Source organism: Oncorhynchus gorbuscha, linkage group LG14, assembly GCF_021184085.1.
Source record: "Oncorhynchus gorbuscha isolate QuinsamMale2020 ecotype Even-year linkage group LG14, OgorEven_v1.0, whole genome shotgun sequence".
NCBI classification, from domain to species: Eukaryota; Metazoa; Chordata; class Actinopteri; order Salmoniformes; family Salmonidae; genus Oncorhynchus; species Oncorhynchus gorbuscha.
This window is the reverse complement of record NC_060186.1, coordinates 56954668-56979693: the sequence shown is the minus strand read 5'-3', so window position 1 is coordinate 56979693 and position 25026 is coordinate 56954668. Positions and strand designations below refer to the sequence as shown.

At 41.9% G+C, this 25026-nt stretch overlaps 1 protein-coding gene across 3 annotated transcripts; it reads left to right on the top strand.

Moving 5' to 3' along the window:
* The first annotated feature begins 669 nt into the window (after positions 1-669).
* On the top strand, positions 670-24724 carry LOC123995186 (nuclear receptor coactivator 7-like). Of its 3 annotated transcripts, none has more exons than XM_046298600.1 (17): positions 670-1148; positions 4187-4333; positions 10290-10450; positions 17480-17541; positions 18008-18115; positions 18190-18291; positions 18385-18510; positions 18591-18775; positions 19228-19382; positions 19562-20197; positions 20278-20440; positions 20556-20706; positions 20895-21023; positions 21152-21304; positions 21378-21473; positions 21601-21674; positions 22887-24724. In XM_046298600.1, the coding sequence occupies exons 2-17, from the start codon at positions 4296-4298 to the stop codon at positions 23020-23022; spliced, it is 2475 nt and encodes an 824-aa protein (XP_046154556.1). In that variant the 5' UTR covers positions 670-1148; positions 4187-4295; the 3' UTR covers positions 23023-24724. The 3 variants fall into 3 exon arrangements, with proteins under 3 accessions (XP_046154556.1, XP_046154557.1, XP_046154558.1); XM_046298601.1 differs by having other exon boundaries at positions 671-1148; positions 19261-19382; XM_046298602.1 differs by lacking the exons at positions 670-1148; positions 4187-4333; positions 10290-10450; positions 17480-17541; positions 18008-18115 and having other exon boundaries at positions 18244-18510.
* The last annotated feature ends 302 nt before the right edge of the window (positions 24725-25026 follow it).

Here is a 25026-nt window from a genome sequence, read left to right as displayed (position 1 = left end):
ACTTTTAGTAAAAGTATTTATCTTCAACTCGCAATCTGTGGATTCTATTCGATTAGATAGATTGAAATGTATGTTAAACTTCACAGCATAATTGAAAGATCTCGAATGATTGAGGGACAGCTGTTGGTTCACGGGTTTTGGCCTGGTGGTATATTGGTCAACATGCCCTTGAGCAGGGCATTGACCCTGGATGCTTCTGTGTGTCGCTCTGAATGGGAATCTGTTGGATGACTGGTATGATGTAGTTATTGAGCGGCTTCACTGCAAGTATATTGTATGTTTTTCGAATATTCAATAAATAATAAAACAAATACATGTAAAAAAGTAGTGGTGTCCCATCCTTTCAGGCTGTTGGCCTGAAGTAGGCCTAAATAGATTAAAATAGTGGAGTATGATATGTATTATAATTTGAGTGTAGTGTTAGATGATTGGGTAATGGCTGTTTTTTTATACTCCAGTCTAGTAGGTGGCGATAATACAACATGTTTTGGATGCCAACCGCGGTTAAACTTCATCGAAGAGGGTTTGTACCCAAAAATGTAATTGCAAATTTTCTACGTGAGCCTCATTTGGTTAGGTTGTTACTAATGCGCTGACATAAGTGGATGCACGTGGCATTTCGGCAAATATGGAGAAGGAAAATAAACGACTAAGTCGAAGTTGTAACACACATCTACCGTCTTATTGGCTAGCATGGGCTCACCTGCCTCCCATCTGAGGACGTGCGTGTCCTTTGTTATAGAACATATGTCAGTACTGGTCGTATTTGCGTTATTTAGAATTATGAAAATGCATGGTTGCACATAGCTAGCTTAGATAATATATTTTAATGGTGTTATGCATGTCCACTATTTGCAAGTCGTAATTAACGTTAAAAAAGTAAACATTGTGAACCACGCTACTGAATCCATCTTTTTTTTTCTCCGCCTTTGTTACTATAAACAAACTGTCTGTGATGACATCAGCTGTCAGTGTTGTCTTGTGTGGACCTTGTCCCGTCTGCGTAGATAATTCTCCAGTTTTGCAGACAGCATACGTTCATGCAGACATACAACAGACTCCGGTTGCATCCATAGTCATCGGGAAATCTCCGTTATGCTGCATCACTGCCAGGAACACGTTAAGCAAGAAAAGCAGGATTCAGAAAGGTGGGTAAACGTTAAGTAGCTAGCTTTAGCATGACTGAACTAACTACGAAATATATTGACTAGCTACATAACTAGCTCTCATTATAAACCCAACAAGCAAGCTAACGGTTAATTGAAAGGTAGATTAGAGCTAAATTAGCTAGCTCATTTTTGTTGTTGTCGTGTTGCTGTTTAACTTTGTTTTACGTTAGATCTATTTTGTCTACTGATATCGAAAGGCTCAATGTTGGCTGTTTAATTTCTGCTGCACCTGTTACAGACATCGATATGCAGTTATTGTAAAGTCCCTAACGTTAACTAGTTTTGGCCGGTGTTGACCGTCGTTGTAAATTATAATTTGTTCTTAACTGACTTGCCTAGTTAAATAACATAACAGTTCAAGGTTTACAGAGATTCCCAGGTTGCCTTCTCTGTTAATCGAATCTGTTCTTCAAATCAAATCACATTTTATTTGTCACATACACATGGTTAGCAGGTGTTAATGCGAGTGTAGCGAAATGATTGTGCTTCTAGTTCCGACAATGCAGTAATAACCAACGAGTAATTCCACAACTAGAAACGCCCCCTTGTGGGGCCCCCAGTGTTGAGGATCAGCGGGTTGGAGATGTTGTTACCTACCCTCACCACCTGGGGGCGTCGCGTCAGGAAGTCCAGTACCCAGTTGATGAGGTTTAACGGAAGTTGGCATAAATGTTGCATTACCGCCACCTACTAGACTGGAGTATACCTCCCTTATACTTTCTCCCCCTCAAAAAAAAAGAGTAAATAAACAAACAATCCATCACCTAACCCTACACTTACTTAACTCCATCACCCTACTCTACTATTTCAATCGGTCTAGTCCTACCTCAGTCCAAAAGCCTGAAAGGACAGACACACCCACTCAGCACACCCTATAACTCTTTTGACCTCAAGTCTCCTACACCCAAATACCTCTCTGCAGTTGCCACCACAACCTCAATTTTCTGTGACCTAAGTTCCATCCCTGCAGTACAGTTGATAACCATTGCTATAAACACTAAAAATCCCATCTTACTGTAGCACACGACAACTTCTGCACTACTCTAACCCTGGACGCCATGGGCAAGCCTACAATTAACACATACCACAACTTTCCCCAATGCTACACATTCCTTTGTCTCATGCCCTTCTGCACACTTCTCACACCTAGGAACCTCCCTCATACACACTGCTGCCACATGCCCATGTGCTTGACACCTGTAACAACGAAATGTATTCTGCACAAAAGCTTGTATGGGATAACATCTACTCATTCCAGGGTTTTTCTCTATTTGTACTATTTTCTACATTGTGGAATAATAGTGAATAAATCAAACTATGAAATAACACATATGGAATCATCATGTAGTAACCAAAAAAATGTTAAACAAATCTAAATATCTTATATTTGAGATTCTTCAAAGTAGCCACCCTTTGCCTTGATGACAGCTTTGCAGTCAAAACATCACTTTTGTCAGGCAAAGACAACATCAAAACTCAAAAGAACAGACAATGACTCTTCTGTTTCACCGCTCACGCCACCCTGTCTGCGTCGCACCAAACGGCGAGCATAACAAACAGAGAATCTTCCCCTTCAGTTGGTCAACTTTCACATTTACTGCTACCCCAGTAATCACTCCTTGAGAGCAAAACAATTCACATCTCTTGTCCCCATTTGTTTTAACACGGAGAACCTGCTCCATCTGACCAGCAGAAACACAAACAATTATCACAAGACCACTTCTGGTTATTTTCACCGATTCCACAGCACCCAACTCTGGTTTCACCCACACTGAAACCTCAAATGGATCAGCCAAAAGGCAAGAGTCCACTTCACTTGTCACAGACTCACTTTTTTTTTATCTCAAATCAAATTTTATTGGTCACATAGCAATGTTAATGCGAGTGTTTGCGAAATGCTTGTGACCAATGCTCGATGCAAGCCTTGTGCTTTGAGAACTTCACTACACCTACCACCTCTGATACTTCGCCCTCACTCACTCAAATGTTTCCTCCTGTCTTTGAGCCGGTGTACAGCTCACTCTGCTTACACTTTCAGACATTTCTTCTTTATTACACAATCTCCCTTTTTTTTCTGCCATTTTTTTACCGATTCAAGCTCACCCTCTTCCTCCCTCTGACCTCCTGTCTTCCTCCCTCCATTCCTCCTCCATAATCCAAGTACATGTCTCCTTATGATAATACTACAATTCTACTGACTTGCATCTTGTTCTTGCCCTCTCAAGGGATGCCATTTTCCATCAACCCGATTTTCTCAGTTGCTATTCTGTTAACGTTTACATGCCACTCCTTACTTTTGACATAAGGAGTGTATTGTTGGTTACAGAATACTTCAGAGATGCCCGTTTTAGAAATGCAGTTGCTCAGAGTTACTACAAGCCATTTGCCAAGGTTGTAATTGTGAGCTGTTGCAGTGATTCACCCTAGTCAAGTTATTTTATTTTTTATTTTACTAGGCAGGTCAGTTAAGAACAAATTCTTATTTTCAATGATGGCCTAGTAACAGTGGGTTAACTGCCGTTTTCAGGAGCAGAACGACAGATGTTTTACCTTGTCAGCTCAGGGATTCGATCTTGCAACCTTTCGGTTACTAGTCCAACGCTCGAACCACTAGGCTACCTGCTGCCCGTACCTAAACTCCTCCATGGAATAGAGCGCAGACCCGTTTTTGAAATAAACCTCTGACTCGAGTCACTACGCAGGCGACGCTTCAAAAATTCTTAAACCCTTATCGTGTACTTGTTTGTACGCTTTTTGTCTGCTGAAATCCATACTTTATAAGTATTTGGATATGTAGGCCTACGTAATCAGAGATTCAATTGGCACATGCGCTCATTTGCCAAATGCTCATTCGATATGCTTTCAGCTCTACACTTAAGCTGATGGGCTTGTGGCATTAGCTATCACTCAGCTTGTTCTAACAGTCTGGTGGAGTCGTTTGCTTGCTATTTGGTACACTGCTGCAGCCAACGCAGTTAATCAGATAATTCTCTTCATTCATTTCTCTCCTCCCTTAGGATAAGGAAGAGTGCCGTGCGAAGAGGAAAGGAGCGCAGAAGGGATAGTCTTCAAGTTCTGCTCAGTGTGTATGTGTTGGGGTGCATGAAGCTGTAGACCACTGCACTGATGGAGAAGAGGGAGAGGAAGCCTGGATACTTTTCCAGGTAAGTGAAAGTTGTTTCTGTGTCTAGGCCAAATTGTTTTAGCGTTGTCTTTTCCGAGACGGCCTGTGTTACCAGGATGTGGCAACTATGTTGTCCTTCACTGTGTGCACAGCGTGACAGCACTGACTGACCTCCGATTATGCTGTTGTTTGTCACGTTGTGTTCAATTACATTTGTATTAGTCGCAAACACATTTAGCAGATGTTTTTGCGGGTGTAGAGAAATGTTTGTGTTCCTAGCGCCAACAGTGCAGTTATATCTAGCAATTCATAACAGTACACACACCTGAAAGTAAAATAATTGAATTAAGGAATATATAAATATTAGGATGAGCAATGTCAGAGTCCGGAGTATAACTATGTATTTAATGGTAGGTATAGACAGTATGTGGATAGAATATGTATATCTTAAAAATATGTAGGATAGAATAGTATATGTACAGAAATAGTTGATTAGGATAGGCCTATAATACAGTATATAAATATGAAATGGGTAAAACAGTGTAAGCATTATTAAAATGACCTGAGTTCCATATCTATGTACATAGGGCAGTATATCTGTAGAATACATAGGATCGAATTGTGTGTATTATATATATTATTACACATAGTACCAGTCAAATGTTTGGACACCTACACATTCAAGCGTTTTTCTTTATTTGTACTATTTTCTACATTGTAGAGCAATAGTGATGACAGCAACACTATGAAATAGACAGTGTTAAACAAATCAGAATATATTTTTGATTATTTGAAGTAGCCACCCTTTGCCTTGATGACAGCTTTGCACACTCTTGGCATTCTCTCAACCAGCTTCACCTGGAATGCTTTTCCAACAGTCTTAAAGGAGTTTCAACATATGTTGAGCACTTGTTGGCTGCTTTTCCTTCACTCTGCGGTCCAACGCATCCCAAACCATCTCAATTGGGTTGAGGTCTGTTGATTATGGAGGCCAGGTCATCTAATGCAGCACTTCATCACTTTCATTCTTGGTCAAATAGTCCTTACATAGCCTGGAGGTGTGTTGGGTCATGTTCCTGTTGTAAAACAAATGATAGTCCCACTAAGCGCAAACCAGGTGGAATATGCATATCGCTGCAGAATGCTGTGGTTACAATGCTGGTTAAGTGTGCCTTGAATTCTAAATCAATCACCAGCAGTGTCACGGGCAAAGCACCATCACACCTCCTCCATGCTTCACGGTGGGAACCACACATGCGGAGATCATCCGTTCACCTGCTCTCCATCTCACAAAGACAGAGCGGTTGGAACCAAACATCTAATTTGTACCAAAAAGACAGACCAAAAGACAGATTAACACCGGTCTAATGTCCATTGCTTGTGTTTCTTGGCCCAAGCAAGTTTCTTTTTATCGGTGTCCTTTAGTAGTGGTTTCTTTGTAGCAATTCGACCATGAAGGCCTGATTGACGCAGTCTCCTCTGAACAGTTGATGTTGAGATGTCTGTTATTTGAACTCTGTGAAGAATTTATTTGCGCTGCAATTTCTGAAGCTGGTAACTCTCTAATTAATTTATCCTCTGCAGCAGAGGTAACTATGGGTCTTCATATCCTGTGGTGGTCCTCATGAGAGCCAGTTTCATCATAGTGCATGATTGTTTTTGCGGCTGCACTTGAAACTTTCAAAGTTCTTGAAATGTTCCGGATTGTCTTAAAGTAATGATGGACTGTTGTTTCTCTTTGCTTATTTGAGCTGTTCTTGCCATTATATGGACTTGGTATTTTACCAAATAGGGCTATTTTCTGTATTCCACCTCTACCTTGTCACAACACAACTGATTGGCTCAAACGCATTTTGAAGGAAAGAAATTCCACAAACAAACTTTTAACAAGGCACACCTGTTAATTGACATGTATTCCAGGTGACTACCTCATGAATCTGGTTGAGCGAATGCCAAGAGTGCAAAGCTGTCAAGGCGAAGGGTGGCTACTTTGAAAAACCTAAAATATATTTTGATGTGTTTAACACTATTTTTGGTTACTACATGATTCCATATGTGTTATTTCATAGTTTTGATGTCTTCACTATTATTCTACAATGTAGAAAATAGTAAAAATAAAGAATGAGTGAATGAGTGTGTGTCCAAACCTTTTGAATGGTACTGTACACACACTAGAGGTCAACCGATTACTCGGAACGGCCGAATAATTTCAAGTTTTCATAACAATTGGAAATCAGACCTCTCCTTATCTTGCGCACTGTCTACTTGTTCTGTCTGCGTACTCTGACTTACGATGTGAACACGGAGTAGTGCTCTGTAGCCATCTGGCCCTCATTACACTGGGTACACCTGATACTTGCACTGATGCAGTGGAGTCATCCGTCAACGCTCACACACAGACAAGCGGACTGGGATGCTGTGCACATTCAAATTGGATTTCTGCATCATGGTGAAATATGACACCCATACACACAGTTGAAGTCGGAGGTTTACATACACTTAGGTTGAAGTCATTAACTCGGTTTTTCAACCCCTCCACAAATGTCTTGTTAACAATCTATAGTTTTGGCAAGTTGGTTAGGACATCTACTTTGTGCATGATACAAGTAATTTTCCCAACAATTGTTTACAGACCGACTGCTCTATTTTCACTTAAGGGTGTTCTCACTTTTGTTGCAAGCGGTTTAGACATTAATGGCTGTGTTGAGTTATTTTAAAGGGACAGCAAATTTACACTGTTATACAAGCTGTACACTCACTACTTTACAATGTAGCAAAGTGTAATTTCTTCAGTGTTGTCACATGAAAAGATACTCAAATACACAAAAATGTGAGGGATGTACTCACTTTTGTGATATACTGTATATATTATTAAATCTGCATATTTAGTTAAAAGAAATCCAGGTTAGCAGGCAATATTAAACTGGGAAAATTGTGTCACTTCTCTTGCGTTCATTGCACGCAGTGTCAGGGTATATGCAACAGTTTGGGCCGCCTGGCTCGTTGCGAACTAATTTGACAGAATTTTTCAAAATTATAACATTGAAGGTGGTGCAATGTAACAGGAATATTTAGACTTATGGATGCCACCCATTAGATAAAATACGGAACGGTTCCGTATTTCACTGAAAGAATAAATGTTTTGTTTTTGAAATGATCGTTTCCGGATTTGACCATATTAGTGACCTAAGGCTTGTATTTCTGTGTTGTATTATAATTAAGTATATGATTAGATATTCGATAGAGCAGTCTGAATGAGCGGTGGTAGGCAGCAGCAGGCTCTTAAGCATTCATTCAAACAGCACTTTTGTGTGTTTGCCAGCATCTCTTGGCTGTGCATTGAGCTGTTTATGACTTCAAGCCTATCAACTCCCGAGCTAGTTAGCGGGGTGCGCGCTAAAAGCGTTTCAATCGGTGACGTCACTCGTTCTGAGACCTTGAAGTAGTTGTTCCCCTTGCTCTGCAATGGCCGCTGCTTTTGTGGAGCGATGGATGACGATGCTTCGAGGGTAGCTGTTGTCGATTGTGTTCCTGGTTTGAGCCCAGGTAGGGGCGAGGAGAGGGACAGAAGCGATACTGTTACACTGGCAATACTAAAGTGACAAAAGAATAGTCAAAGGTATATGAAATACAAATGGAATAGAGAGAAATAGTACTATAATTCCTATAATAACTACAACCTAAAACTTCTTACCTGGGAATATTGAAGACTCATGTTAAAAGGAACCACCAGCTTTCTGATGTTCTGAGCAAGGAACTTAAACGTTAGCTTTTTTACATGGCACATATTGCACTTTTACTTCTCCAACACTTTGTTTTTGCATTATTTAAACCAAATTGAACATGTTTGATTATTTATTTGAGGCTAAATTGATTTTATTGATGTATTATGTTAAACTATAAGTGTTCATTCAGTATTGTTGTAATTGTCATTATTACAAAAATCGGCTGATTAATCGGTCTCGGCTTTTTTTGTCCCTTCAATAATCCGTATCGGCGTTGAAAAATCATAATCGGTCGACCTCTAATGTAAACGTCTGACCCACTGGGAATGTGATGAAAGAAATAAAAGTTTAAATAAATTATTCTCTCTACTATTATTCTGACATTTCACATTCTTGAAATAAAGTGGTGATCCTATCTGACCTAAGATGAGGAATTTTTACTCCGATTAAACGTCAGGAATTGTGAAACTGGGTTTAAATGTATTTGGCTAAGGTGTGTGTGTGTGTGTGTGTGTGTGTATGTATGTATATATATATATATACTTCTGACTCAACTGTACATAGTCTCAAGTGCAGGCTGACAACACGTTGATAGGTGCACTCGTTACATCCCTCTGCTGTGTCTCCGAGATGCATCCCATACCTTTTAGACTAGTGCTAGGCTAATAACCTCAGTATTGCATGGAGAGGAGACTGTATAGCCTGAGGAGCGGGAACATGGAGGGAGGAAGGACCTCTTGTTTCTTTTGACCACACCGCCTCAGCTAGCATCTCCTGCTCTCCCTCTCTTCCTGTCCACTGAGCAGGGTGCAAAGGCCATTCAGGATTGCGGAGTGCTTGTGATCGTAAGAGGCACTGTGAAATGGCTGCCTGTTATGTCACCAAATTTTGTCATATGGCCTCCAGGACTTAGACAGTCACATGATGGCCCAAAAGCCGGTCCCGGTTGATTTTGACATTATTACTATTGTTTATAACATGTTTTTTTTATCCCTGTAAGTAGCTGAAGCATGAGGAACCCAGTAGTAATTTTTTATATTTTTTATTTATCTGTTATTTTACCAGGTAAGTTGACTGAGAACACATTCTCATTTGCAGCAACGACCTGGGGAATAGTTACAGGGGATTAATGAGCCAATTGTAAACTGGGGATTATTAGGTGACCATGATGGTTTGCGGGCCAGATTGGTAATTTAGCCAGGACACCGGGGTTAACACCCCTACTCTTACGATAAGTGCCATGGGATCTTTAATGACCTCAGAGAGTCAGGACACCCGTTTTAACGTCCCATCCGAAAGACAGCACCCTACACAGGGCAGTGTCCCCAATCACTGCCCTGGGGCATTGGGATATTTTTTAGACCAGAGGAAAGAGTGCCTCCTACTGGCCCTCCAACACCATTTCCAGCAGCATCTGGTCTCCCATCCAGGAACTGACCAGAACCAACCCTGCTTAGCTTCAGAAGCAAGCCAGCAGTGGTATGCAGGTATATAATAATGGAAGTATGAGAGCCTGGCTCTGTCTGTCCTGTTGCTGTTGTTTTTGGAAGAGTTGTTTGTTTTGCATTATCTGTGGTTGTGCTTGAGTGGGTACACAGGCAGGTCTAACATTTCTCTGTAACCAGGATAGAGAAAAAGCAAGAGTGGGACAAAATGGTAGAGCGCCGAAGGAAATCTATACATTCCGCTTGTGGAAATGTCTCTGTGTGAAACAGGATGGTGGTCCGGCATTTTGCTGGTGAAATCCTGAAACTAGATGTCGGTTGCTCTGCAGTATCCGTATTTACAGAGAAGCTATTAATAAAAGAGCAGCGCTGTATCCTTTTGTCTCGTGTCTCCAAATGTATTGATCCAGTGCTCCTCCATTAGAGATGCTCTCCTCTATCTCTCAGCTTCTTCATTTTCACACATCCTTTTGTCTGTACAGCATTGGTTTTCCTTGAATGTTGACTTTCCTATCTCATCTCTCTCTTTCCAACTTTCTATACTGTGCCTACACTGCCTGGGCCTTGTTTACAACCTGTGAGTCAGTCCCATAGGCCTAGCACTATCCCTATGTACACTGGGTGACTAGCTTTGTTCTAGCTTCACCTGTTAATGAACCTAGGCAGGGGTGGAAGATGCCATGACGTCATCGCCTGACCTATCAATGGTTAATCAGGGAAAAGGGGAGCAGAGAGCGAGAGGGAGGTAGAGAGAGTGAGCAAGCAAAATAAATAAAATGTTTATAAGCCTGAGTAAACAAATTGCCCTCTTTGTCCATAACCTCAGGCTGAAGAGGCGGAGACAGCTCAAGCAGAGCCAATCAGGGAAGGCAGTGGCTGAGCAGAACCGGTTGGATTTGTCCGCAAAGATGCCCGTCATCTCCTGCCCAGACCCTGCTTTTTCTGAACCCCTGGAGAGGATTAAACTTAACCTGCCTGGAGTCTCAGGTAAAACTCAGTCACACACAGGAACATTCCCTAGGCACTGAGGCACATGACCCCCTGTTAGGAACAGAGGGTCAGAATGATCATCTTATCAAGGAAGTTTCATAACTGACTAGATTCTCTTCTGTTTTTAGTTTTGGCAGTTGTTTTTGGCAGCTTTTAGGACAATGTGATGAATATCCTCAGCTCTCCCTTGAGATTCCTGTGGTTGGATGGATGGAGGAATAGCCAGTTGGCAGGTGGAATTTTCCATGTTTTGCAATCTGGCATACCACATTATCATGATAACATTATAAGTGTGCTGCATAAGAAGGAGTAACTAATATACATCAATCATTTGTGAACCTATATTACTGTCACAAGTAGCCTAACAAGTGTCTTTATTCAACACTAATATATCTAATCGAATGTTGTTTTAATCTAACAGTATTTCTGTCAGTGTTGTTTTTTGAACTAAAATGGCAGTCTCCTTCAATGGCCAACAGGTCTTCTATAGCTAGTCTAGGCCTTGACCTGTAACTTTTTTGCCACTTGTTAGCCACATTTTTAAAAAAGCGTTAAAAAAAAAACCTCAAATCCTGCAGTGCCAGACGTGTCCCTCTGCTTAAGCCAGTACATGTCCAGGCCCGTCTGAAGTTTGCTAGAGAGCATTTGGATGATCCAGAAGAAGATTGGGAGAATGTCATATGGTCAGATGAAACCAAAATATAACTTTTTGGTAAAAACTCAACTCGTCGTGTTTTGAGGACAAAGAATGCTGAGTTGCATCCAAAGAACACCATACCTACTGTGAAGCATGGGGGTGGAAACATCATGCTTTGGGGCTGTTTTTCTGCAAAGGGACCAGGACGACTGGTCCATGTAAAGGAAAGAATTTATGGGGCCATGTATCGTGAGATTTTGAGTGAAAACCTCCTTCCATCAGCAAGGGCATTGAAGATGAAACGTGGCTGGGTCTTTCAGCATGACAATGATCCCAAACACACCGCCCGAGCAACAAAGGAGTGGCTTCGTAAGAAGCATTTCAAGGTCCTGGAGTGGCCTAGCCAGTCTCCAGATCTCAACCCCGTAGAAAATCTTTGGAGGGAGTTGAAAGTCCGTGTTGCCCAGCAACAGCCCCAAAACATCACTGCTCTAGAGGAGATCTGCGTGGAGGAATGGGCCAAAATACCAGCAACAGTGTGTGAAAACAATGTGAAGACTTACAGAAAACGTTTTTCATTGCCAACAAAGGGTATATAACATTTTATTGAGAAACTTTTGTTATTGACCAAATACTTATTTTCCACCATAATTTGCAAATAAATTCATTAAAAATCCTACAATGTGATTTTCTGGATTTTTTTTCCTCATTTTGTTTGTCATAGTTGAAGTGTACCTATGATGAAAATTACAGGCCTCATCTTTTTAAGTGGGAGAACTTGCACAATTGGTGGCTGACTAAATACTTTTTGGCCCCCCTGTATATAGTTGAAGTCGGAAGTTTACGTACACTTAGGTCGGAGTCATTAAAACTCATTTTTCAACCACTCCACAAATTTCTTGTTGACAAACTATAGTTTTGGCAAGTCGGTTAAGACATCTTCTTTGTGCATGACACAAGTAATTTTTCCAACAATTGTTTACAGACAGATTATTTAATTTATAATTCACTGTATCACAATTCCAGTGGGTCAGAAGTTTACATACACCAAGTTGACTGTGCCTTTAAACAGCTCGGAAAATTCCAGAAAATTGTCATGGCTTTAGAAGCTTCTGATATGTCAATTAGCCTAATATGAGTCAATTGGATGTATAACTGTATTTCAAGGCCTACCGTCGAACTCACTGCCTCTTTGCTTGACATCATGGGAAAATCAAAAGAAATCAGGCAAGACCTCGGAATGTAGACCTCCACAGGTCTGGTTCATCCTTGGGAGCAATTTCCAAATGCCTGAATGTACCACGTTCATCTGTTCAAACGATAGTACGCAAGTATAAACATCATGGGACCACGTAGCCGTCATACCGCTCAGGAAGGAGACTCGTTCTGTCTCCTAGAGATTAACATACTTTGGTGCGAAAAGTGCAAATCCATCCCAGAACAATAGCATAGGACCTTGTGAAGATGCTGGAGGAAACGGGTACAAAAGTATCTATATACACAGTAAAACGAGTCCTGTATCGACATAACCTGAAAGGCCGTTCAGCAAGAAAGAAGCCACTGCTCCAAAACCGCCAAAAAAAGCCAGACAATGGTTTGCAACTGCACATGGGGACAAAGATCGTACTTTTTGGCGATAAGTCCTTTGGTCTGATGAAACAAAAATGGAACTGTTTACCCATTATGACAATTGTTATGTTTGGAGGAAAAAGGGGGAGGCTTGCAAGCAGAAGAACACCATCCCAACTGTGAAGCACATGTGATGAAATAAATAAAAGCTGAAATCATTCTTTCTCCTATTGTTCTGACATTTCACATTCTTAAAATAAGTTGATGATCCTAACTGACCTAAGACAGGGAATTTTTACTAGGATACAATGTCAGGAATTGTGAAACAGAGTTTAAATTTATTTGGCTAAGGTGTATGTAAACTTCAACTGTATATATTGTATAAGCAGTGAGTCTCTGATGCAACCGATCAGACCTTTTTAGCTACATGCAAATGTTCCAAAATGCTATTAGCGGTTAAACACTGTTCTCAAAAGCGCACCACTTGTGCAAGTGGTTTCACATGACAGAGATGAAAATATCCTTTAGAAATTTAAGAAAGGGGGAGATCTGAAGATGCATCAACTAGCATGGGATACTAATATGACTAGTATTGTCTATGGCTTCTAGATGACATAGTTGATTTGAAAACTAAAAGAACATGAGGATAATGCTGGTTTTAATGGCATATGAAAGGCTTATCAAATGATTCCCTAAACATTTCTATGGTTGTATTTTGGCTAGGATACTTTGAAAAATGTAAGACATTCAGGTTTTAAACATTTTTGTTTATGGTTAAACAATTTTGTTACTGCTGACCATCTCTGCTCAGATTCAAGGTGGGTGATGTGTTGACCGATTAATCGGACGGGCCGATTTAATTAGGGACGATATCAAGTTTTCATAACAATCTGAAATCAGTATTTTTGGACACCGATTTTTGTCTGATTTAAAATAAAATAAAAAAATTTACTTTTTGTATTTTTTATTTTTTTCCACCTTTATTTAACTAGGCAAGTCAGTTAAGAACACATTCTTATTTTCAATGACAACCTAGGAACGGTGGGTTTACTGCCTTGTTCAGGGGCAGAACTACAGATTTTTACCTTGTCAGCTCCGGGATTCAGTCTTGCAACCTTAACTAGTCCAACTCTATAACCACCTTCCCCTCATTTCACTCCACGAGGAGCCTGCCTGTTACGCGAATGCAGTAAGAAGGTAAGTTGCTAGCTAGCATTAAACTTATCTTATAAAAATCAATCAATCATAATCACTAGTTAACTACACATGGTTGATATTACTAGTTTATCTAGCGTGTCCTGCGTTGCATTGTAAAGTGGCTGTTCCACTGGATGTCATAAGGTGAATGCACCAATTTGTAAATCGCTCTGGATAAGAGCGTCTGCTAAATGACTTAAATGTAAATGTAAATGCATATAATCGATGCAATGCAGGGGGAGGATTTTTAAAAAGCGTATTTGCGAAAAAAGCACAATCGTTGCACGACTGTACCTAACCATAAACATCACTGCCTTTCTTAAAATCAATACACAGAAGTATATATTTAGCTAAAAGAAATCCAGGTTAGCAGGCAATATTAACCAGGTGAAATTGTTGTCACTTCTCTTGCGTTCATTGCACACAGAGTCAGGGTATATGTAACAGTTTGGGCGCCTGGCTCGTTGCGAACTAATTTGCCAAAATTTTACGTAATTATGACATAACATGAAGGTTGTGCAACGTAACAGGAATATGTAGACTTATGGATGCCACCCGGAATGGTTCCGTATTTCACTGAAATAATAAACAGTTTCCGGATTCGCGCTATTAGCGTTTCAAACGTCACTCGCTCTGAGACTTGGAGTAGTTGTTCCCCTTGCTCTGCATGGGTAACGCTGCTTTGAGGGTAGCTGTTGTCGATGTGTTCCTGGTTCGAGCCCAGGTAGGAGCGAGGAGAGGGACGGATGCTATACTGTTACATTGGCAATACTAAAGTGCCTATAAGAACATCCAATAGTCAAAGTTATATGAAATACAAATGGTATAGAGAAAAATAGTCCTATAAATACTATGTTAATTACAATCTAAAACCTTTTACCTTGGAATATTGAAGTCTCATGTTAAAAGGAACCAACTTTCATATGTTCTGAGCAAGGAACTTAAACGTTAGCTTTTTTACATGGCACATATTGCACTTTTACTTTGTTTTTGCATTATTTAAACCAAATTGAACATGTTTCATTATTTATTTGAGGCTAAATGGATTTTTATTCATGTATTATAATTAGGTTAAAATAAATGTTCATTCAATATTGTTGTAATTGTCATTATTACAAATACATTTTTTCAAATATAAACCGGCCGATTTTAATCGTTATCAGCTCTTTTTGGTCCTCCAATAATCGGTATCGGCGTAGAAAAATCATATTCGGTCAACCTCCAGTGATGTGCGGTGCGCAACAGGCACTGTCCTCTCCGGTCTTGTGACAATTTGATCTGAACAAGCCAGTGTCTCGTATGTTGACAGAATCAAACCTTTAGACATGAATGTTAATTATACTTCCTTTTATTTGTCAAACATTACTGGATTTAGCCTATTTAATGCATTGGGAAAGTATTCAGACCCCTTCACTTTTCCCACACTTTGTTACGTTACAGCCTTATTCTAAAATGGATTAAATAAAAACATGTCTTCGTCAATCTACACACACTACCCCATAATGACGAATTGCGAACGGGTTTTGAAAATGTTTGCACATTTTATTAAAACTAAAACCTATTTACATAAGTATTCAATCTCTTTGCTATGGGACTTGAAATTGAGCTCAAGAGCATCCTGTTTCCATTGATCATCCTTGTTAATTGTACAACTTGATTGGAGTCCCACCTGTTGTAAATTCAATTGATTGGACATGATTTGGAAAGGCACACACCTGTCTCTAAGGTCCCACAGTTGACAGAGATTGTCAGAGCAATAACTAAGCCATGAGGTCGACAGAATTGTCTGTAGAGCTCCGAGACAGGATTCTGTCGTGGCACAGATCTGGGGAAGGGTACCAAAACATATCTGCAGCATGGAAGGTCCCAAAGAACAGTGGCCTCCATCATTCTTAAATGGAAGAAGTTTGGACGACTCTTCCTAGAGCTGGCCGCCCGGCCAAACTGAGCACTCTGGGGAGAAGGGCCAGGGTCAGGAAGGTGACCAAGAATCCTAAGATCACTCTGACAGAGCTCCAGGGTTCCTCTTTGGAGATGGTTGTCCTTCTGGAAGGTTCTCCCATCTCTGCAGCACTCCACCAATCAGGCCTTTATGGTAGTGGCCAGACTGAAGCCACTCTAAAGTAAAAGGCACATGGCAGCCCGCTTGGAGTTTGCCAAAAGGCACCTTGAGTGGCCCAGCCAGAACTTGAACCCAATCGAACATCTCTGGAGAGACCTGAAGATGGCTTTGCAGCGACGCTTCCCATCCAACCTGACAGAGCTTGAGTCGATCTACAGAGAAGAATGGGAGAAACTCTCCAAATACAGGTATGCCACGCTTGCAGCGTCAAACCCAAGAAGAATTGAGGCTAATCACTGCCAAAGGTGGTTCAACAAAGTACTAAGTAAATGTTCTGAATGTAAATGTGATATTTTAGATATTTTTTGGTTGAATAAATTTTCTGTTTTAGTGTGTGTGTGTGGGGGGGTGTAGTAAATTTTAAATATGGTTGTAATGTAACAAAGTGGAAAAAGTGAAGGTCAGAATACTTTCCAAATGCACTATATTGATGTAATTAAAAGTATCATTAAAGTTTGACTACTTATACTTCACCTTCCTCATGTCATGTCATCGGTTTGGACATGAGGCTGTAGCCAATATGCATATCACCTACACTTTGACATGTAGGACTTTTTTTATTTGTGTACATGAAAAATAGATTTTAATATTACGCCAATGTTGATCCAATTCTGATTGGAGTAATGGTTTGATATAGTTTTTCGGACAATTTACGGTGAATATTTTTTTAATTTTTTTCTTGTCCCAGACGAGGGTTGTTGTTGAGGCCTGTAGTTTGTAAAGCTTAGAGACCTTTCATTAACCCCGTGTTAATCTACTAGCCACAGTACTGTCAGTACCAGGCCAGCTGTGTAAACTGCTGTCAGTAATCTAATTAAACCCGGTAATTTTTCTCTCCAGCCCAGTGTGGGCATCTAGACAAAAGAACCCACATAACCCTGACAGACAACTCACTGAAGGACAGACGGATATCTGTGTTATTGCTGTGTCTGTCTGTCTTCTCCAGGCCTGGTTATAAAGGATTCAAGCTAAGGCCTTTTACCGTGTGCAGCCTTTTAATTTAGAAGGTTGTTGCATATTGGCTTTACAAACAATGAAATTCAATCAGAACAGATATCACCAAATCCTAGGTATGCAGTTACTGACCAATGAGTCCATTCAGTCCTATTCGGCATTCACTCAGAGCTACAACAGGACACAGAAAGAAAACAAACATATCTTATGACTATTTCTTGATCTGATAAAGCTACCAGTCACTATGCAGTAGTGAATAAGTGACAGCTCTGTACCAAAGGTGATCTCTGAATGTACAGTGACCCACGGCTGGACACCTCACAGCTGTACAATGCTGAGTCATCCCTCCACTGTTTCTGTAGGAGCTGGAGTAGAGGACATAGTGGGAGGGTGTTTTTAATAAACAGTCTCTGGCAATTAGCGAGAGATTCCAATATAGCTCAATTTTAAAGCACTATTGTGTTTGTGCATACATGCTTTTGTTTCTGATTGAGCTGCTCTAAGGCGGTCATCTATACCGTGTCAGTGACCTGTGGCTGTCTTTCAGATGGCAACAGGAGCAGCCAGGCCAAGAGAGAGAAGAGGCCCCCCGGGACAGTGGAGTATAACGTTAGTACAGGCTGCCTCCGTGATGCTTCACTAACTCCACTCTCTCACACTACAACTCCCATAAACCCACAGGGTTCTGACTTCAAAGACTAGCTTAGGAAAGCAACGTGGACAATAAACCTCAAAATTTTATTTAAAAAAAATACAGGGGTGTATTCATTAGGTCTAGCAATGGAAACCGTTTTCCATTTTTTAAAGAGCCAAATGGAAGCAAACGGAGTGAACGAACAGAGGGACCTACCTGAATTTGTCCAATAGAAACAAATTTTCATGGCAAAATGTTTTCCGTTTTGGAGTAAACAGTTTCTGTTGCAAAACGTTTTGCGACAAAATCGGCTTAATGAAGATACCCCAGTTGTATGCTTTGCAAGATTTCTGTAGATTTAGTCTCATGCTCCATTTTTCTTTGGGTAGGTTGATACTTTTGGTAATCAAAAATAACCAAGGGTTTAACTTCATGTTACAGGTGGGACTCCAGGAATCTCTAAGCAGCATTGCTCTGAAGTTTAACATCACCCCGAACAAACTGGTGCAGCTCAACCGTCTTTTCTGCCGTAGTATCTATCCTGGACAGGTGAGGTTTTAGCACATTACACACCACTTCATGCTGTAAATCCTGGCTAACATGCCTGTATTTCACCCTTGCAGAAGCTGTTTGTTCCTGACGTGGGCCAATTGGGTGCCGACTCTCAGTCTATGGGTTCTTCTGACTCCGCCTTCCCCAGCGGCCTATCAGAGAAGGTGTTACAGGTAAGTCAGTTCTCCTTTTTAAGATGACCCATACTAAAGTAATCTTTGATCCTGGTTCTGTGCTTGTCCCTGCTGCCTGGTGATATGTTTCAGGATGGAGACTCCAGCGGCAGGTCAGTAAGACCATTACGACGCGTGCTGTCACCCCCGTCCGAGGACGAGAGCCCCGCCACGGTCAAGTTCATTAAGATGAGCTGCAAGTACTTTACTGATGGAATGGTAAGTGGCCAAACTGTAGGCCATTTTGCATTAAAGACCACCACAGCAGACTCAAACTGATGTATTTTATTGTCTCCCAGGGTGTGGTGGGAGGGGTGATGATCGTGACGCCCAACAACATCATGTTTGACCCTCACAAGTCTGACCCCCTGGTGATTGAGCACGGCTGTGAGGAGTACGGCCTGCTCTGCCCCATGGAGGAGGTGGTGTCTGTGGCCCTCTACGACGACATCTCCCACATGAAGCTCAAGGACGCGTTGCCGTTGTAAGAACCCACCCTGCCATCTTGAGAAGCTCTTTCACACTGTCCATCTTTCCCTATTTAAACTAGCCCTTTTAGCTCTTTCTTGGTCTTATCTTAACCTTGCTTTTCTTACTGACTCTTCAAGCGTCACACTTTTTCTTCTTGTTATTTCTACCTCTTTCTGCACTCCTCTCACTTGTTCTTTCTCCTCCCTCTCTGAGGTGGAAACTGATTTCCGGTACCAGATTCTAAGGGCAGACGACTCGGATTCATTTTTGTCTTTAGTTTTTGAATAATCTATATTTTATTTTGAACTGGTTCATTGTCTCGGTTACTATTATTTGTAGTATTATTTTGCCTTTTGAAATCCGTTTTTATTTGTGTTCTGTTTTTCAGTTGCATTTTATTTTTGTTTATTTAATTATTTTTATTTTCCCATCCTGCTTTGTGGTGTGCCCCCTGACACTATACAGAGACCAACCCCAGGATCTGTGTCCTCTGTACAGGCCCGGGGAGTGGGAGGAGCTGCCCTCAGAGCGCGACCTTAACCCCTTTAGCCGCTACGAGGCGCTGGACCCCAAACGACCCATCGTCCTGGACGACATCAACTCTGCCCTGTCAGAGACTGGTATGACTGGGAGATGACACATAATGACTTGTATTGGATCAGGGTGAATCATGGCAAATCAAAATGAATCATTATACACGTCAAGTTAAAAACAAATTAGCTTGTGCATAATAATAATTGAGCAATGTTTTGATCCATGTGGTCATTTGAATAAAACAGCATGGTTTCTTATATCCCAGTCATAGCGAGAGCAGAATGTGATCCAGCGGACACGTCTCCATCAGATGAGTGTTTCACAGAGCTGGAGCTTCCATTGAAATGGAGCGCAGAGGAACCGAAGTGCGGATCCAGACCACCTGCCAGTGCTACAAGCTCGGACCAGCAAGGAGAGCCTCCAGGATCTAATACCCCTAAATGGGCAAAGTCCCAGGACCAGTCCCCCTCTGACTCAGTCCCACTGACCTCGCAGAGAGGGGAGGAGGAGGATGAAGGACTGGTACAGAACAGATCCATTGAGGACATGACAGAACCACTGCCTGTCTCATCAGAGACTGAGAAAGATGGTGAACTCTTGAAGGAGAAGCCTGCCAGCCTAGCCAAAGGCCAAGGCCAAGACGACAACTCTACAGGGCAACTAGTGAACAGTGTTAGCATTAGAGAACAATCAGAATCCGCAATGGACCAAAACCGGAAGCTGAGCTTCAGTGAGACCGCTGAGGCTTCGGAAAAATGTATTTCTTGGGAACCCAGCCCTGCAGGCGAGCTGCAGAACGGACCAATGATAGAGGGGCTGAGTGAAGAAGAGAAGCGGAAGAGGAGCAACAAAGCGGAGGTGAAGTCCTGGCTGCTGGATCGGTTGCAGGCGCCCATCCAAAGTGAGTGTTCACAAACACTTCAAGCATTTTGTGTCGTTTCTTGTATCGCATTGTTTAAAATTGTTCAAAAATCTCTGCAGACACGCTTCTGTCCACGGAGAGGAAGAGTAAGACCCCTCCCATGTTCCTTTGCCTCAAGGTGGGCAAGCCCATGAGGAAGACGTTCGTCTTTAGCCGGTCATCCAGCCCCGCTCACACAAGAGGAAAGCAGCCGGAATACTGGTTTGCTGTGCCCCAGGAGAGGTGAGAGGTCAACCAATTAGACCACAGCCAGAACCTCAATGACAACTGGTGTGTGTTCACAATTTTATAAACTTTCAATAAATATTCTGAAACATAAAAGTGTGGTGTGTTTCAGGGTGGACCACCTATATGCGTTTTTTGTCCAATGGTCTCCTGACGTGTACGGTAAGGTGGCCAGGGAGCAGGGCTTCGTGGTCGTGGAGAAGGACGAGCTCAACATGATCGATAACTTCTTCAGTGACCCCGTGACCCCTCACAGCTGGGAGGTGAGTTCACACTGCATGATCCCTCTTATGAGTGCATTTTGACTGATGTTATGTTAACATTGTGGTCAAGTATTTTGTGGGTGTGTGTTGACCAAGCTGTCTTCAATGTTTAGGCTATGAGTTTTATCGGTTAAGTATGTTTTGACTGTACGGTTAAGGTATCTAACAGTACATGGTTGTGCTCGTAGATCATCACCATCAACGAGGCGACGCGCAGGCAGACTTTTGGCAGTTACGAAGGGGAGGAGCCTTCGGGGGATCTACTGCCCATGCTCAGTGACCCTAGCATTCTGTTACAGGACACACACATAGAGAAGGTACACACACGCCATGACTCACAACACTTTCAATCAAGAAAACAAACATGTGACTTCACCTACACAACCTGTGCAGAAATGCACATCGACACACACTTCCCAGAATTGTTTTTTCTCTCTCCCCACAGCTTGCATGTCGGCTGCCGGCGCGGGTGCAGGGGTATCCATGGAGACTGGCTTACAGTACGGCAGAACACGGGACCAGCTTAAAGACCCTGTACAGGAGCCTATTGGATGTGGACAGCCCTGTGCTACTGGTCATCAAAGACATGGACAACCAGGTACACAAACACTGACAATGGTGTCCAATTTGTATTGGAACCTTGAGTTTAAAAATGATTTCCCCCCCATTAGTTGTTTGGGGGATACTCTACCCATCCTTTCAGAGTAAGTGAGCATTGCTATGGCACGGGAGAGACCTTCCTCTTCAGCTTCTGCCCTGAGATCAAGGTCAGACATAGTCATATTAATCTCTGTGTGTTATCCTTATAGCCATGTTCAAGTTTAATGCTTTATATGAGCTGAATGCCATTGCTTTGCTCCCTGACTTCCAATGTGTTGCTTTTCCTTTGCTCAGATGTACCGCTGGACTGGGGAGAACTCCTACTTTGTTAAAGGCAACATAGATTCTCTTCAGATGGGAGGAGGAGGGTGAGTGTATTTGAATATATGTGATTGAGCAATGTAAGGAAGCGTGCCACTGGCATACTGACTGCAGAAATGTCCACCAGACTGTTGGCAGATAATTCAATGTTCATTTCAATACCATAAGCCACCTCATTTGTTTTTGAGAATTTGGCAGTACGTCCAACCGGCCTCACCACTGCAGACCACAAGTTTGGCTACGTGTGGGCGAGCGGTTTGCAGTGACCCATGGTAGCGGTGGGGTTACGGTATGGGCAGGAGTAAGCTACGGTAAACGAACACAATTGCAATTTGAATGCACAGAGATACCATGACGAGATCCTGAGGACCATTGTCATGCCGTTCATCCGCTGCCATCACATATTTTGACGTATACAACAGCGTGTTCCAGTTCCTGTCAATATCCAGAAACTTGGCACAGCCATTGAAGAGGTGTGGGACAACATTCCACAGGCCACAATCAACAGCCTGATCAACTCTATGTGAAGGAGATGCTGCATGAGGCAAATGGGGGTCCATACCAGATACTGACTGGTGTTCTGATCCACGCCCCTACCTTTTTAAAAACAAAAAAAAGGCATCTGTGACTAACAGATACATATGTTTTCCCAGTCATGTGCAATCCATCGATTAGGGCCTAATCAATTTATTTCAATTGACTGATATGAATTGTAATTTGGTAAAATCTTTGGAATTGTCGTGTTTATTTTTGTTCATACAAAACTTGTTTTTGACTGCACTGGGCCTTATAAGAATGACAACAAATGGCAGCTTATATAAACAAACGCTCTGGTGAACAGGTTAGGGAATGGCATGACAGATATTTTGATGTCTGTGTATCACCTGAAATAGCTAGCCTATTAAATTATAGGCTTTGGCTACTAAGTTTTAGCCCCCGCCCCTACGGAAACCTCTTTCTGAAAGCTAAGGATCCAGATCATGTTCTGCGCATGTGTTATTTTATGCACACTATGTAGCTACTGCTCACACTCCACCTCCCTTTACATTTCCCTCTTTACTCACCCTCTTCTGAACCATGATGATGTAGCCCATCTCTGCCTCATATTTCTGTACGCAGCGTTGTACCCTCGCTGTCATGCTTTGCTTGACAAAAAGCCATGCAAGCATCTTTGTGTGACCTGCTCTCTGTTGAAGTCAACTTGTAGTTGCCATGTCGTTATGAGTTTGTCTGACCTTTTTTCCTGTCTCTCTCCCTAGAGGTCAGATAGGGCTGTGGGTGGACGCTGACCTGTACCACGGCACCACCTCCAGCTGTGCCACCTTCCACAACCAGCCCCTCGCCACCCAGAAGGACTTCACCATCCACAGTGTGGAGGTCTGGGCCTTCGAGTAGCCTCCCTCCACCTCCAGTCTCCGCCAAACCCCACCCACACTTGTGGGAACCTAGACCTAGCTTCAATGCCCACCCCTTTATCAGAATGCGGAGCTGACGATTTCAAATGGTGTATGTCATGGTTTATGCCAGCCGGTTTGATGTGGTTGGAACCTGGTTTGTCCTGAGTGTGGCGGGGGTGTGAAAAGCTGTGGCTGGTGTATTTCCCTTTCTCTCTATTTGCTGCCTTAAGGTTCTCGCATGCTTCCTAGTCGAAATGTGGCGCGCTGGTTTACGCATTTATTATGACAAGATTTTGTGACGTTTTTGTTAGTTTTGGTGTTTGTCAGGGTTTTTTCCAGCTGTTCACACACATTTGTTTTCTTGAGACAAGTTTAAGTTCACTAGCCAAAGTCTACTCGCCTTTGTCAGTGATTGGTCAAAAGTAGGGATTCTTCAATGAAGTGTTTGTCATTCAACGAGAGACGACAACTTTTCATGCACATTTATTCACTTAAAATACTGCACCAAGCATCTTAGCTAGATGTAAAATTGCATGACGAAGACCCTGGCAAAAACTAAAAATAACTACACATTTGTTAATTTCTCTGATTTATTCAAACTATTTTGAGGAAGTGTATATTGACTATGTTGCTACGGCGTCTCAAGAGGGACAAAACATAATATTGCCGCTTTTTTTCATTCATTTTCAAGCAGTCATTTAAGGGAGTATGTGAGGCACAGATGTGCGTCTAGCTGAGTTCTGCTAGGAGCAAACCGAATCTAGTATGCAGGCACCTTTTTATACCTACCATGCCACAGCTATCCCAGCATGCAAGCCTGCCTGCAGAACTCAACTTCTACCCACTCGGAGGGGGAGAAGTAGAGTGACTCAAGTTCCTGGAGGATCAGAGGCGATTCTGATGCAATTGTCCTCGCTATTGAAATCCGTCATAGGTGACCGTAAACCACAATACTAAAACAATTCATTGTGAGATTTTTGTATTAGGGAAGTGTCTAATAGTGTGTACAATGCCTATCAAAACGGAATAAGGCATCTGGTGAAGTGAATAAACAACCATCAATTCTCGCCAATCAGATTGCTCCTTTTTGTTATCAACCAGAATAATCTGATTTCCCTGAGATATTAGGAACTGATGTGAAAAGAGAAAGCAGGTGAAAGGGAAGAAGTTTTAGGTAGTGCTTTTGAGACAAATTTCTCAACACATTTGCCCCAAACCCACTTTAAATATAGGAGTAATTGTTTACAAAGAGAAGAAGTTTGCATTCACTGATGGTTGTATTGTTCTCATGTCTCCAGTCCTATATAGACTGAATGAGAATGTTGCATTTCATGACCCTCGTTTCCAAAACAACTGCCCACTAAGGGAACATACAGTGCATTCAGAAAGTATTCAGTCCCCTTCTCTTTTTCCACATTTTGTTACGTTACAACCTTGTTCTAAAATGGATTTTACATTTTTTTTATTCCCCATCAATCTACACTCAATACCCCATAATGACAAGGCAAAAAACGGATTTAGACATTTTTGCAAATGTGTATATATTTTAAAAAAACGGAACTATGGCATTTATGTACGTATTCAGACCCTTTACTCAGTACTGTGTTGAAGCACAACGTCACTGCATAGCTATTTTCAGGTCTCTCCAGAGATGTTCAAGTCCAGGCTCGTTCTGTTGGAAGGTGAACCCCAGTCTGAGCACTATGGAGCAGGTTTTCAACTAGGTTCTCTCAGTACTTTGCATTCAGGCCAAAGAGTTCAATCTTGGTTTCACCAGACCAGAGAATCTTGTTTCTCATGGTCTGAGAATCTTTTTGGTGCCTTTTTGCAAATTTTCAAGCGGGCTGTCATGTCCTTCCGTCTGGCCACTGGAAGGTTCTCCCATCTCCACAGAGGAACTCCAGAGCTCTGTTAGTGACCATCACATTCTTGGTCACCTCCCTGACCAAGGCCCTTCAGTTTCGCTGGGCAGCCAGCTCTAGGAAGAGTATTGGTGGTTCCA